This window comes from Gaeumannomyces tritici, assembly GCF_000145635.1.
Source record: "Gaeumannomyces tritici R3-111a-1 unplaced genomic scaffold supercont2.4, whole genome shotgun sequence".
Lineage (NCBI taxonomy): Eukaryota > Fungi > Ascomycota > Sordariomycetes > Magnaporthales > Magnaporthaceae > Gaeumannomyces > Gaeumannomyces tritici.
Genome location: NW_008804548.1, coordinates 915812 through 928910, shown reverse-complemented (window position 1 = coordinate 928910; position 13099 = coordinate 915812). Strand labels below are relative to the sequence as shown.

At 60.5% G+C, this 13099-nt stretch overlaps 7 protein-coding genes across 7 annotated transcripts; 4 read left to right on the top strand and 3 right to left on the bottom strand.

The window, feature by feature from the left end:
• The first annotated feature begins 100 nt into the window (after window positions 1-100).
• GGTG_07731 (54S ribosomal protein L6) lies at window positions 101-1484 on the top strand. Its single transcript, XM_009225557.1, has 2 exons — window positions 101-492; window positions 580-1484. The coding sequence occupies exons 1-2, from the start codon at window positions 213-215 to the stop codon at window positions 1059-1061; spliced, it is 762 nt and encodes a 253-aa protein (XP_009223821.1). The 5' UTR covers window positions 101-212; the 3' UTR covers window positions 1062-1484.
• GGTG_07730 (3',5'-bisphosphate nucleotidase) lies at window positions 1041-2896 on the bottom strand. The gene has a single exon (XM_009225556.1). It carries the CDS (start codon window positions 2784-2786, stop codon window positions 1533-1535), a length of 1254 nt encoding a protein of 417 aa, XP_009223820.1. The 5' UTR covers window positions 2787-2896; the 3' UTR covers window positions 1041-1532.
• Window positions 2897-3051: 155 nt separating this feature from the next.
• Window positions 3052-5425, top strand: GGTG_07729 (hypothetical protein). The gene is made up of 2 exons (XM_009225555.1): window positions 3052-4098; window positions 4178-5425. Exons 1-2 carry the CDS (start codon window positions 3324-3326, stop codon window positions 5146-5148), a joined length of 1746 nt encoding a protein of 581 aa, XP_009223819.1. The 5' UTR covers window positions 3052-3323; the 3' UTR covers window positions 5149-5425.
• A 1072-nt stretch (window positions 5426-6497) lies between these two features.
• GGTG_07728 (hypothetical protein) lies at window positions 6498-7534 on the top strand (the record flags this gene model as incomplete). The annotated part of the gene is made up of 4 exons (XM_009225554.1): window positions 6498-6562; window positions 6618-6706; window positions 6777-7024; window positions 7082-7534. 4 exons carry the CDS (start codon window positions 6498-6500, stop codon window positions 7532-7534), a joined length of 855 nt encoding a protein of 284 aa, XP_009223818.1.
• A 403-nt stretch (window positions 7535-7937) lies between these two features.
• GGTG_07727 (hypothetical protein) lies at window positions 7938-9592 on the bottom strand (the record flags this gene model as incomplete). The annotated part of the gene is made up of 4 exons (XM_009225553.1): window positions 7938-8294; window positions 8382-8437; window positions 8506-8989; window positions 9074-9592. The coding sequence occupies 4 exons, from the start codon at window positions 9590-9592 to the stop codon at window positions 7938-7940; spliced, it is 1416 nt and encodes a 471-aa protein (XP_009223817.1).
• A 60-nt stretch (window positions 9593-9652) lies between these two features.
• On the bottom strand, window positions 9653-10097 carry GGTG_07726 (hypothetical protein; the record flags this gene model as incomplete). The annotated part of the gene is made up of 2 exons (XM_009225552.1): window positions 9653-9878; window positions 9955-10097. The coding sequence occupies 2 exons, from the start codon at window positions 10095-10097 to the stop codon at window positions 9653-9655; spliced, it is 369 nt and encodes a 122-aa protein (XP_009223816.1).
• Window positions 10098-10651: 554 nt separating this feature from the next.
• GGTG_07725 (hypothetical protein) lies at window positions 10652-12630 on the top strand. The gene is made up of 2 exons (XM_009225551.1): window positions 10652-11549; window positions 11656-12630. Exons 1-2 carry the CDS (start codon window positions 11537-11539, stop codon window positions 12327-12329), a joined length of 687 nt encoding a protein of 228 aa, XP_009223815.1. The 5' UTR covers window positions 10652-11536; the 3' UTR covers window positions 12330-12630.
• Window positions 12631-13099: the final 469 nt, after the last annotated feature.

Here is a 13099-nt window from a genome sequence, read left to right as displayed (position 1 = left end):
CGCAGAAACGTTGTCGCAACGGCGCACCCGACGTTTCGTGTCCCCGCTGCACGGCAAAACCACGGCAGCACACCAAGCTCCCGCGACATCACGTGATGATGGAATTCGGAAAAGTTGCGAGAGAGAGCTTTGTCGGCAAGGGGAGCCGCGCGACCAGCCCCTCAAGACTGGTGATCGCCAATTGGCCGTCCCCCACGACGCAGCAGCACCCAATGTTTGCACGAAGCCAAGGCCGGGCTTTGGCCCGCGCCGTCGACGCCACGGCGACCGCCAGCCCCCCGGCCGTCTCATTACCCAGCTTCCTGGTGCCGGCCCTGCACGCCCCCGCGAGGCACTTCTCCGCCTCGGCGGGCAGGCCGTCCAAGCTCGGCCGGACCCCGATATCGATCCCGCCCGGCGTCGAGGTCGCCGTCAGCGAGCCGTGGCTCAAGAAGGACGCGACCACATACCTGAAGATCATGAAGAGGACAGTCACGGTCCAGGGGCCACTAGGTCAGTCCGAAATGAGCCGCCCCCTGCGGCGGCGGCGACGGGAGTTTCACTCGGATCGCTGACTCTAGACCTCCGCCCTCTCGCCAGGCAAGCTCAACCTCGACGTCCCCTCCTTCGTGCGCTTCGACCACGACGCCGAGGCCCGCAAGACGACGCTGAGCGTCGAGGACCAGGACGACAGGAACCAGCGCGAGATGTGGGGCACGACGTGGGCGTACATCCAGCGGCACATAATAGGCGTGTCCGAGGGCCACACGGCCGTGCTGCGCCTGGTGGGCATCGGCTACAGGGCCACAGTCGAGGACCGGCCCGACAAGCAGGAGTACCCGGGCCAGAAGTTCGTCTGCCTCAAGCTCGGCTTCTCGCACCCGGTCGAGCTGGGCCTCCCGCTCGGCATGAAGGCCTCGACCCCGCAGCCCACCCGTATCCTGCTCGAGGGCATCGACCGAGAGGAGGTCATGTCCTTTGCCGCCCAGTGCCGCAAGTGGCGTGTGCCCGAGCCGTACAAGGGCAAGGGCATCTTTGTCAACAACGAAACCATCAAGCTGAAGCAGAAAAAGGTAAAATAAACAGGACGTGGGCATCAGGGTCCCTTTTCGTCCATTCGGACGCCATCTATGGAGCATATGGTTGCTCTTTGTATAATCATCATGTGCATGCTGCGCCAAGCACGAGCTATGCCAGGAGTGCATTGTTATATATGTCTACATGCTTGTGTTTTCCGGCAAGGAGATGGAATGGCCCGGGCCTGAATCTCTTGTGACTACACACGCCCACCATAAAAAAAACGGCAATGTTACACACTAGGTCCGAGGATCAAGTAAAATTACTAGTGCCGTAAGCTGTCCTGTTCTTATATCTTTTTCCTGTAATCATTCTTAGTCCTATTCCCGTTTTTATTCGTACTTTTATTTATATTTTCTTTCTATTTCATCTTTCGTTCAGGACCTCTTCCTGTTCACATCCCTTAATGGAATTGCCGGTTTTTTTTTGAGGTGGGCGTGCTATAGTATAGCAATTTCCTGTAACGTCGGAACCATTCATATGACGTCGCCGGTCTTCTTGCCGTACAGCACCTCGGTCACGGCCTTGAGTACCTGGTCATGCACAGCTGCGGGCGCTGCAACGACTCCCTTGTTCTCGGCCAGGGTCCTCCCCTTGCAGAAGTCCAGCCGCCTGCCCAGGGTGTCGGTGACCTGGCCGCCGGCCTCGCGCACGATCAGGTCGCCGGCCGCGTGGTCCCAGATCTTCTCCTGGTACGTGGCCGACGTGGGGAGGCGGAGGTAGATGTCGCCGGCGCCGCGGGCGATGGAGCCGTACTTTGCCTGCGAGTCCATGCGCACCGACTCGCCCGTGATGCCCAGCTTTTGCGCGATCTGCGCCGCCTCGCTATGCGACGAGTGGCCTGCCTCGACGCTCTCGCAAAAGGCGGCGCCCGCGAGGCCGTCGGCGGCCAGCGGCCGCATCGAGATGGGCTTGGCGGGGGCGGCCAGGGCGCCGGCGGTCAGTGGCCGGCTGGTGGCGCCGCGGCCCTGGACGGCCGAGAAGAGGACGCCGCGGCCCGAGGCGCCGACGTCGGCCGTGAGCGGGGCGGCGTCGTCGACGGGCAAGTTCGGGCAGCCCAGCACGCCGACCTTGACGTCGCCGTCGACCATGAGGCCCAGGCAGACGGCGTACTGGCCGCCGCGGAGGAAGCCCTTGGTGCCGTCGATGGGGTCGATGGTCCATATCCTGCCCTTGGCGCCGCCCTTGCTCTTGCCCAGGTCGATGACGTCCAGCATCGCCGCGGCGTCCTTGATGGCCCCGCCGAGGAGCCGCTCCGCCGCGGCGTCCTCGAGGCTCGTGGTGCTGACCAGGTCCCAGATGGTCTGCTTGAGCGCCTCGTCGGAGCGCAGCCAGTCGGCCTCCTCCTCAGCCACGATCTCGTCGGCAGGGAAGTTGGCCTGCAGGGCGCTGATGATGAGGGCCTGGGCGCCGAAGTCGCCGATGGTGACGGGGGACTTGTCGACCTTGGACACGGTGCCCTTGGCCTTCTCGTTAAAGACGCGCTTGGTCAGGATTGCGGCGCGCTGGACCGCTAGCTGCGCCACCTCGAGCTCCTTCTCGTATGCGGAGGACATGGCGCCGGTGGCTGCTTGGGAGAACCGTGGCCGGAGCTGGTGGGAAAGGAGAGACAGGCGGGGCAGTGCTTTGGTGAACAGGACAGCCAGGGTTAGGACGAGGACAGCTCCGAGCGAGAGCCGTTGGGAGAGCCTGGGGGTTCGGTTGCCTTTATTGACGCCTTGGTTCTGCATACGTGGCGTCGGGGCGGGTTCAACACAATATAACTTGGAAGGATGGCGCCGATTCTTCTCCCGGTACCCACCCCACGTCACTTTGCGGCGGCAGCGGCAGGGTTTGCCCCGCCGTTAAAACAGCCGGACTGAGCGCGGGACCGACTGCCGGGATGATGCTATGCTTGGCCGGTTAGTGGGTCCTAGCTGGGGACTGGTGGGCCCACGAGTGGCTCTAGCGTCCTCGCCTGGCATCAGCCGTTGTTAATGGCAACCGCTAGCCTAGCTCAGCGCGCCCTGCAGTGATTCGCGGGCTCAGCTGTGAGCTGCAAGGGATCCTGCAATCCATTTCACCATTTCAGACAATACACACACAGCTCGGCCAGCACCATCGCATGCTACCCTCCCTTCTAGCCTGATTGTGATTGTGATTAGCAGGGTTGCCGGAAGCGGGTAAACAGCGCGACACGAAAATCCCAGAACACGGCAAGCCCTCGTTTCAGAAGGGCAGGCAGTGGCGAGCCCAGCAGCGGCCCAGCACAGCGACTAACCAGCAAAATGAATGCGACAAAACGGAAATTCAACGCCCTCCTCCAGGGGATCGGCGCCCGTCCTACCTCCCCCGCGGCCTCCCCTTCCTCGGACAACATCCACGCCACCCCAGCATCGCTCGCCGCTCCCGCCAGTCCATACCCCGCCAGCTCCCCTCTGGCCTCCAGGAGCTCTCCCATGATCTCGAGGACACCGTCGGCCGCGAACAACGACACAAACGACCCCGCCACGATGCGCCTGTTCTCGAACTCACCCTCCGCCTCCGCAGCGACCGCAGACTACCTCAAACGCCGCCGAGTAGGGACTCCCAGCTCGACGCCCGCCGGAGACCGCGCCGACAGCCCCTCCATCTCTGTCGTCGGCGGCGGAGCGGGCGTGACGCTGCGGCGGACAATTGGTTCCTTGTCCTCCTCGACCTCCCTGGTCGCGGGGCGGGATAAAGCGGGCTCCTCGGCTCCACGGTACTGCCCCGGCGACCGCGACGAGCTGGTCCGTCGGTTGGCGACTTTCCAGGAGATCACGGACTGGACGCCTAAGCCGGACCGGGTAAACGAGATCGAGTGGGCTAAGCGCGGCTGGGTCTGCCAGGGAAAGGAGCGCCTGCGCTGCACGCTGTGCAGCAAGGAGCTTGTCGTCAAGTTGAACCGCAAGGTAGTCGACGGCAAGGAGGTGTCTGTGCTGGTGGCCTCGGAGATTGAGGATGCGCTCGTCGACAAGTACGTCGAGCTCATGGTCGAGGCGCATCAGGACGACTGCCTGTGGAGAAAACGAGGCAGTGATGGTAAGTGCTACCAGCCCTATCCCCCCAGGCATGTGCTTGAGGAGGCAGGATCAAACCGGAACTAACACCCGTTGACAAGACCACCTTATCCGACTACCCCTCGCAAACTCTCATTCCGCGCTCGAAGGCCTTCGGAAGAGGTACGACGAGCTCTGTTTCCGCAAGGACTTCCTGCCCTACGAATTCAACCTCCGCCTTCCCGAGTCGCTGGACCTCAACGCCATCCTCCGCGATCTGCCGCCCAGCTTCTTTACCGAGCCGCCGCGGCCGGCACCTCCCCGTGGGCTCCCCGACGGGCCCGCACCAACGGCCGCGCCGAACCGCTCCGCCCTGGCCCTCGCCCTGATGGGCTGGCAGGGCCTCGAGAACCCCAAGATCGGCGCGGTGCCCAACTCGGCGTCTTGCCACACGTGCCTGCGCCGGCTCGGGCTCTGGATGTTCAAAAGCAAGGAGGTCGACCCAGACACCAACGCGGTGCTCGTCCCCGCAGCCATGGACCACCTCGACCCCCTGCGCGAGCACCGCTTCTTCTGCCCCTGGAACAACGCCGAGGTCCAGCGCAACCCCGGCGGCGGCGGCGGGAGCAGCACCAACAGCAGCAGCCGCCTTGCGGGCTGGCAGGTCCTGGCGCAGGTCGTCAAGAACGAAGCCTACCTCCGGAACCGGGGCGCCAAGGGCGGCAACAGCGGCGGCGGCGTGGGCTCGCGGCTCTTTGGGCATAAGGGGTCCAAGAGCGTGGGCGGGCAGCCGGTGCCGGCGGCCACGGCACCGACGACGCCCGTGCGCTCCTCTACTACGGCGACGGCGGCGGCAGCGGGAGCCACAACACCGCCGCGGGCCGGGGCCGACGAGGAGCCGGAGGAGGACGAGGCGACGCGGGACGCCAAGGACAAGGAGCGCTGGGCGCGGCTGCGGCGCGTCAAGAGCCTGTTCGACCCAAAGGGCTCCAAGAAGGCGCGGCGCATGACGACGACGGCTAGCAGGCCAGGCACGGGCCACTCGACGCCGCGGCCAGAGACGGGCGGTGGCGCGTCGGTGCAAGCTGGCTGAGGATGAGCGCCCGACGTAGAAGGGGATTGGGGGTTCCTCGTTCGAACGACTAATCATGCTATGGGATGGGTTTTCTTGCGACTGTATTTGTACCCCGCGTGGGACATCAGAACATGTACGATGGGTTGCCTTTGCTGATTTAGCCATCACGTTGCTTCTTAGAAGTTGGTAGAGCCGCGGTTCCTCTTTCTTTCATATTTGCTATCTTCTAGCCTGAATCTATCGATCGCCTTCACGCCAGATTGATCCGTTCTATGTTGGGATAAGCCCGTTCTCAGGCACACGCGGTCGTTTTCCCATGCTGTCGGGCGGTGGACTAGACTCTGTCCAAGATTGGCTTCCGAGCCCTCCCAAAACGTTCTGTCGGCCCGCCCCAGTTTCGTCTCTTCAGGTGAGACAGCATTCCACCCCCAACGCCGAAGATGATTACTGCTTCCATCCCTAAATAGAAAGGGGAGAATTGACGGGTCACACCTCATGTTGTTCGTCAGACCCAGCTCCACAGCGGCCGCTTAGCTTGCGTATGTATTCCCAAAGGCTTTTTGCCGGCCATGCCCAGATACATATGCATCATTCCCCTTTTCGACCTGTTGGTCCATTGGGAGTGAGTAGGTGCGGATTGAATCAGCTGTAACCTCAAAACTGTGCTTCCAACGCGGCGGCCGTATAATAGCCGGAGAAAAAAAAGCCCTATCAAGGTTTCCGAAAGTCCCGCGCCCTTGTCGGATGATATAATCCACCACCGTACTTTTGAAAATTAAGCGTACACACTTAGGGGTTCAGCGCCGTTGGATTAAGCGCTCAGCCCCGATGGCGGCACCGGACGTTACCGGCATATACAAATCATGCAGCATGTGGTCGGCGTAGTGGAGGCAATGTTTGGTAAAAGGCAACGACAAATATGTAAAGAGCAGAGGGCCTCGTCGGGACGGCCTGGGTGTGATAGAGATATGAGGCAGCTATGCCCGGCATGGTAATGGGAGAAGAGAAAAAAAGTTATTTTGGTCTAGGCGAGGTATCCGTGTTTGGTCGGTGGCATTTATCTGGGTATTTAGTGGTTCGGTTCGGTGCGGTGGTGGATGGGCAGGTCCGAAGAAGTCGTCGCGCCTTCCATTTTCATAAGTTTACTTCTTGTTAAGAGAGCTCTTCCCTCGCCTGTTTTCCTTCTGTTAATTTCTTTCTTTTCCACTTAACAACAACAACAGCAGAGGCGGTCTAGTAAGCGGAATCCTCCCAAACCTCCGCGACCTCGCAACCCCCCTAACTCGGTATTTGTCGCAGACGTGCGCCCTCCTCCTTCGTTTTCGCTGCCACTCCGCGTCTACCAGCCCAATCGCGCCTCCGACGCCATGCCTAAGCGCAGCTCCTCCCCCGCCGACGCGGGCAACGCCAAGCGCCGCAAGGCGCGCCGTCTGTAGGCTCTTCCTCTCCTCCTCTCCCCGCTACGTCCCATTAACCCGTGCTTCCAGTGTCTCGTCTCGCAATAAGAGTTGCACCACCTGCCTGCGTATGTTGGCAAACGAGCGGTCGCTGGACAGGCTTTGCCAGCAAGATACCAGTAAGTTACCAATCCCTTTTTTCATATCCGTGACCTTTCTGCGGTTTGGCTAACGCTTCGTTCCGTTTAGATTCTAAATCGAAGAAGTGCGTTTACTGCTGCGATACAAAGAAGGCCGGCAAGGACGGCCAGTGCACCTTTGCCGCCGGCAAGGTCGCGTCAGCCTCTGGTGTCGCTCTCGTCGACGCCGCGCTGGAGCTTGCTGAGGTCCGAGAAGCTCAGCGGGACCCCGCGGCTTCCCTTATCACGCGCTCGGAGTATGGTTGGGCTAGCGAGTTCACAGCTCCCAAGTTCCCGAGTGGAGATGCCACTTTCGTTGTGAGTATTTGCTTCTTTGACTCGTTTTCCCGTATACCTCTCTAACCCCCCACGCAGACCTGGAAGGCGTGGCTCGCCAAGTACGAGGCGAAGGCTCACGACACCTTTGTGGACGCCTGCGAGGCGTACAAGAAGAGCCTGGAGAACGAGGATGGCGGCGGTGGAGGCGGCCCCTCCGATGAGCTTCCGGCCGGTCTCCGCGACGAGCACGACTCCCCCGATGAGGATCCGGCAGGTCTCCGCTACGAGTACAACTCCTCCGACATCACTGAGGCCCAGCGTGACAAGACCATGGGAGATATCGGCACTGGTGTCTCCTTGGGCCTCACCGCGCTTTACAGGCTGTCCCGCGGCGAGGTCCCACTGATCCCCGCCGATGACGAGGCTCAGTTCGCGGCGCACGTCAGGCACATGGGAAGCCTCCGCAGCCTCTTGTTGTACGACAAGCTGGCCTCCAACGCCCAGGACTACCTCGACCGAGTCCGCGCCGCGAAGGACCGGCGTCGTTAAAAATGTCGGTCGTCTTACCGGTTTGGACGCGTCGAGTTATTTGAGACTTCCAACTTTTGCATTTTGTGCGGGAATCTTGCATGTGGTTTTTCGAGCTGGCGTTATGGATAGCATGGCGCCCCAAAGGTTTTTTTCATAAGTCGCAGATACCCTAGGTCCTACAGTTTTCGCGAGCAGGTATGCTTGCCAATCCATTGTTGACGACCTTTTCGGGACCCTAGGCCGGAGGGCATCGCTCCGCGCGGCTCATACGCAGCAACAGGTTCTACAAGGCAGGTGTTAGGGTCGCGCAAATCTATTCGCTCTATTGACTTGTCTCGCTCTCAAACCACACCACCGATACTAGACGTCACATCAGGAAAAACTTGGAGCTCCCCTATCATGCCGAGATCAACATCTCCGACTACCTTAAGGTGAATTCGGCGATCTCCGTATAGCCCTGCTCAATCCAAAACCTGGGTGCCTCGCCGTCATTGAGGCCGTAGGCGTAAAACGTCCCGACGTGGCGGAAGCTTTCGGCGTCCGGGTTCTCGCGCAGCAGCGCGGTAATCCGCGACCCCTCGAGGACGGCGGTGACGTCCCCCGGCAGCAGACCGCGCGGCCCGCGGCCTACGTAGCCCTCCTGGGTCACAAACAGGGAGTGCCCCCGCACCCCCGCATACTCCCCCAGCAGCTCGAGGTCAACCTCCTCGGTGTATTCGGGCAGCCAGTTCTCGACCAGGATCGAGGGGCCTAGCGCCTCGGCGAACTGGATGGCCAGCTAGCGGCGGAAGCCGGGGGGCTCGCCGTCAAACGGCGGCTCCTCCATCCAGCGCTTGAACGCGAGGGCCACTTTTGGCGAGCATACCCTGATCGGTTGGCCCTCTTCGTTGCGTGCCACACACGCCAGGCTCGCCTGCCGGCCTAGACCCCATCAGCAGGCATGAAGTCCTCGGTCAGGACGTCGTGCAGAAAACTCAGCATGCTGCCACCGTAAAGGGCGACATTATCCGGGATGGCCCGTTCCCGGACGACGCTCACCATCACGACACCACGCAACGTTATGGTGAGGTCTTGTGGGCCGAACACGAACTTCTGCTCCTGCTCAAACAGCCCCGAAGACGCGCTTTGGCCCTTCCTCAACATGCTGTAAGGTATTTTGGCGAATGTCTTCTTTTGGGGAAAGGGGGTCCACGACGGCATGTCAGGGGTGTAGGACGGCAGGCCTATGCCGGCCAGGCCGAGGATGTCGTCCAGGTGGGCGACAGCATCTTTCCAGAGACACTCCATCGTCATGGCGGCAAAGACCTCCCCGACCGGCTTATTGTAGTCGATCGGTATTGGAAGCTTCGAGACGGTCAAAAGGCCATAGACGTGGTCGCGTTTGTCCGTCGCCTCCTTTTCCAATCCGGACACAGAGTGCACCAGCCAGCTGGTATTTTGGTTTTGGGCGGTGAACATTGCGTCGAGAGCCAACTCAGGGAGGTATCATCTGCAGAACTGGGCGATCATACGCCGGCGCCTGGCCGGGTACACAGTTTCTCCTTCCGCTGGCTTTACCTTTGGTTCCCAGTGCGCCATGGCCAGTATTTCGTATCGGTGTTTCCTCCAGTCGGAGCAGCGGTCGTCGGTCACCACGATAAGGGATTTTGCGAGATGTCTTTCTTGGACGATCCAGACGCGGAAAAAGAAAGCCGAAGTTGCCAAGGCGCAGAATGTCATCCAGTGTTCCAGCGATTCGAGGAGGTAAGAGAGTGATTTCAACCACTCAAAGCTGTCGCCAATGTGATAGACGGCCTGCTCCGAAGCAGCGTGTCCGAACTTTCGCCATTTCCCTTTGGTGACTGGGTCTCGCGCGCTCTCACGCGTAAACTCGTGGCAGATTGCGGTTTCGAACTCCAAGGAGGTCTCCGGATCATGAATCAAAGTGAAGGCCATTTCCTGAATCATGTCAGCCTTCTCCCTTGCAAACGCATTGCATACGTCGATGAGCACCTGAAGGCCCGTGCCTAGGTTCGGGTCCTTGCCATCGCCCAAAGAGCCAACGACTAGCCTGGCGCTCGAGTAGATTTCCCCCATAAGCGGAATCTAGCTAGCCTTCTCGTCCACGTCTGCCCGGTTGATGCAAACGCCATCCGCCTAGAAGCGCAAGAACAGGGGGCAGCCGGCGTGGCTGAAATCCATCTGCGCCGTAATATTACTGATCATGCTTGCCCAGTAAGCCCTGTGATCCCATTCGGGCCGAGGCGGACCGCCTATCTCGATCATGTCCTGTATGTGGCTGGCCGCAGCGGCCTCGCGTATGATCTGGGGCCACGAGTGGCGGACGGCCTGCCGGAGTGCGGCGTCCAGGTTTACCGTCGCACTGAAAGGCGCGCCATTGATGGTGATTTCAGTTTGTAGCCGCTGGATCCCCCCAAGCGTGCGACAAGGCGACGAACTCCGGCTTGTCGAGCAGGGAGACCACGTGAAGCTTGCAGTCGATCACAGATGACTTGTCTGCGGGGTCGAAGGGGGTGATTTCGATGAGTCGGATTTCCTGTCGCGATTGATTGAGAGGCTGGTAGATCGAATGTGCGGCCATGTTGTTCATAGTGGTGGTGATCTGAGGGAGTTTGACCGAGGGGTGTTTGACCGAGGGGTGTTTGACCGAGGGGTGTTGCAACCCACCAGTTGCTCACAAAGCTCACCACCAAGATTTATAGAACAGGCTGTTGTCACCATGTTTGCGGTTCTAGAGTTGTCACTGAAATGTATTGGTGCCATGCGGTTGGTATTTCTGACTTGGGTAGCCACGCGGCTGGCTGCCTCCAAGCTTGGCTTTGCAAGGTCTCAGTCGATATCTAGTCATTGGACCCGGATCTGTATTGAGGCCCGCGCCAAGGTGATCGGCGGCATTGCGGCTGTGCCGTTGGATGATCGAGGGGAAGAAGCCTCCGCAATTCCAGACCTGTCAAACCGCAATGCAAGGTGGAGGTATTAGCGCCTAGCGACTACTGGAAAAGCTTGGCCTTGACTGGCTGATGGCGGGAAGGCGCGGTTGCAGTTGGGATGCAGCTGCCAACTGGAATTCGGGTGCAGCCACCGCCCATTCTGTTCATGTTTCCGTACCCGGACTTCCTGTTGGGAAGGCGGGCAAGAGCAACCATGGATTGCGGAGGCGGGGCTGCCGTGTGAGGGAACCCAGCCTAACGGCCTGGAGGCATCCAGGGCTGAGTTTCAACTTGAGCGCATGGACTTGCACCCACAGCGGCGACACGGTGACTCCGCGTCCAGTCTTTCATGTCGGTGCCGATTGCACAAGATTTACGACAGCACAGCACGGCATAGTACAGACAGCCTGCAACCTGTGCGTGCCGGGCTGGCTGCCTCTCGATTCCGCATCCATGGAGATGCGCTAGTTTGATTGCGACATCGATTGGACCCCAGCTCCTCATCCCTCATCCTCAGGGGCTTGCGTCTTTCCAGCCATGGCCTAGCAGCCAGCCCATGGGCGTTGGACTGGGCGGACAGGGTCGGCCAGATCAAGCAGTTCCAACATGGTCGCACCGTTTCAGCCCAGCAGATTGTCATTGTTGGGTGACGCTGGCACGGCTGGCGTGTCCCTCACAGGGCCCCCCAGGCCGACCACACAGGTCGGGGTCGCATTGTGGTCGGCCGGTGAAGCGACCCTCCCCAAAACCAGGCTTGCGATCTGCTGCACAATGCATGCAACTCCCTGCTGCCACCTTATCGTTCATTCCACTTCATCCGCCTGCCCTCGCTTGCCCACGCCCTCCCCTCACTCCTTGCCCGCTCGTATCCCACTGGCCGGCTCGGTTGATTTCCCCTCCCCTGCGAGACTAGGGCTGGTGGGTATTTAAATCGCCATCCCTACCTCATTCCGCACTTTGTGCTCACACCTTTCGCTCACACCTCTCCTCTGCTTTCAATCCCAAGTTCTGGCGTAGATCCAGCTGACCCAGCTCCCCACGATTTCCTGCACTGGGCACTGCAGCAGAGCAAGACACGCCGATATTCAAGATGCCCGGAATCCGTGAGTTGGCAGCCCGTCCTGCTTTTATTTGCAAACGTGCCAATCGTCCGAGACGTCCATGAAGCGATGAAGCCCCAGTGCAGGCGACTAACAGGCCGCAATCTAGCTCTCCATGCCTTGGACCTTCTGAAGGCGAAGCTCAAGGCCGCCTTCAAGGACAGAGGCAAGAAGTCCAGCAAGCCTGCTGCGTCCACCACGACCCCCGCAGCCACAACTACCGCAGCCAGCGCCGCCGCCGTTGCAACAGCGGCTCCCGTGATTGCGGCCCCCGCCGCCACTGACGGCACCACCCCTGCTGCTGCCGCCCCCGCTCCTGTCTCTGAGACCCCTGCCGCCGCGACTGCCGCACCAGCGAAGCCTGCCGAGGACGTAAAGCCTGCGAAGCCTGCTACCCCCGCTGCCGCTGCTGCTGCTGCTGCTGCTCCCGCGGCCACCCCCGTCGCTGTGGTCGAGGCGGCGAAGCCCGCTGAGGCTGCTCCTGCACCCACTCCGGCCCTAGAGGCTGTCGTAGCTACTAAGCCGGCCAAGGAGGAGACCACGGCAGAGGCTCCCGCACCCGAGCCCGCTACTGCCGCCGCTGCAGAGGCTGCAGCCCCCGAGCCCGCTGCTACCACCCCTGCCGAATCTGCCACTCCCGCCGCACCCGCACCCGCTGCAGCTCCTGCTGCCGCCGCCGCCGAGCCTGTCGAGCCTGCGAAAGAGGAGAAGAAGGAGGAGGTCGCGGCCCCCGCTGCTGCCCCGGCCACTCAGGCTGCTGCCGCACCCACCCCGGCGGCTTGAATTTTGAATTTCGGCGTTTGATACCAATGGAATGCATGTTTGTTTAGGGTCGCGTTGATTTTGCACGTGCAAACGAAGGTTTATCGGCCTCAATTTACTTCTACCGTGGTCGCCCTTTTGAAACAAACTCGACCCCAGGCTTGACTAAGATGAGAGCGCCCTCTCGCGGCCTACACTGTGATTTCTTCAGAAACGGCGTTTTTGGCTGTGGATCCTCTCATCAGAGACCGACCACGCCTCAATCTGTACCTACAGTAACTGCGACTTAATTTTCCCACATTAATTTTAATCTCGCCCTGCCAATATGTCGCCGCAATGCATCGGGATGACGCAGCAGGGGTTTGTGGTAACGGGAACTTGGAAGAAGGGAGCACCCGTATAAACTAATCCCCGTGGCCGGCCCAGGTCGACAAGACCTACCGCATGAAATAGGTATGTAAAAAAAAAGGCACCAGCAACCCGACGAGGCACAAAACACTAACATCACCCGCCCCTCACCCCCATCCACTCATAATATTCGAGTCCTGCTCTGGAGCTCCACGCGGCCTCGGGGACAAGGAAGGGGAAGCAGACTGTACAAGACGGGCTGTTGCTCCGTTGGTAACACAATGACAACGGTTCATCGTCTGCCGCCTTTACACACGCATCATCACGTTGTCCATCATCAGACACCACCGTAAACCGTCCAAGGTGGGTTAGCCGGTGCAAACGCGAGCCAAGCAGCCGGATATCTGTACCCCAGCAAGCGTTTGAACACAGTTCTTCAGAGG

Bases quoted from the DNA above. Each gene is read 5' to 3' on its own strand.
- GGTG_07730 (XM_009225556.1), bottom strand. From the start codon at position 2,786: ATGCAGAACCAAGGCGTCAATAAAGGCAACCGAACCCCCAGGCTCTCC.
- GGTG_07731 (XM_009225557.1), top strand. From the start codon at position 213: ATGTTTGCACGAAGCCAAGGCCGGGCTTTGGCCCGCGCCGTCGACGCC. The intron at 493-579 runs GTCAGTCCGAAA...CCCTCTCGCCAG, and splicing joins CACGGTCCAGGGGCCACTAG to GCAAGCTCAACCTCGACGTC.
- GGTG_07729 (XM_009225555.1), top strand. From the start codon at position 3,324: ATGAATGCGACAAAACGGAAATTCAACGCCCTCCTCCAGGGGATCGGC. The intron at 4,099-4,177 runs GTAAGTGCTACC...CCCGTTGACAAG, and splicing joins GAGAAAACGAGGCAGTGATG to ACCACCTTATCCGACTACCC.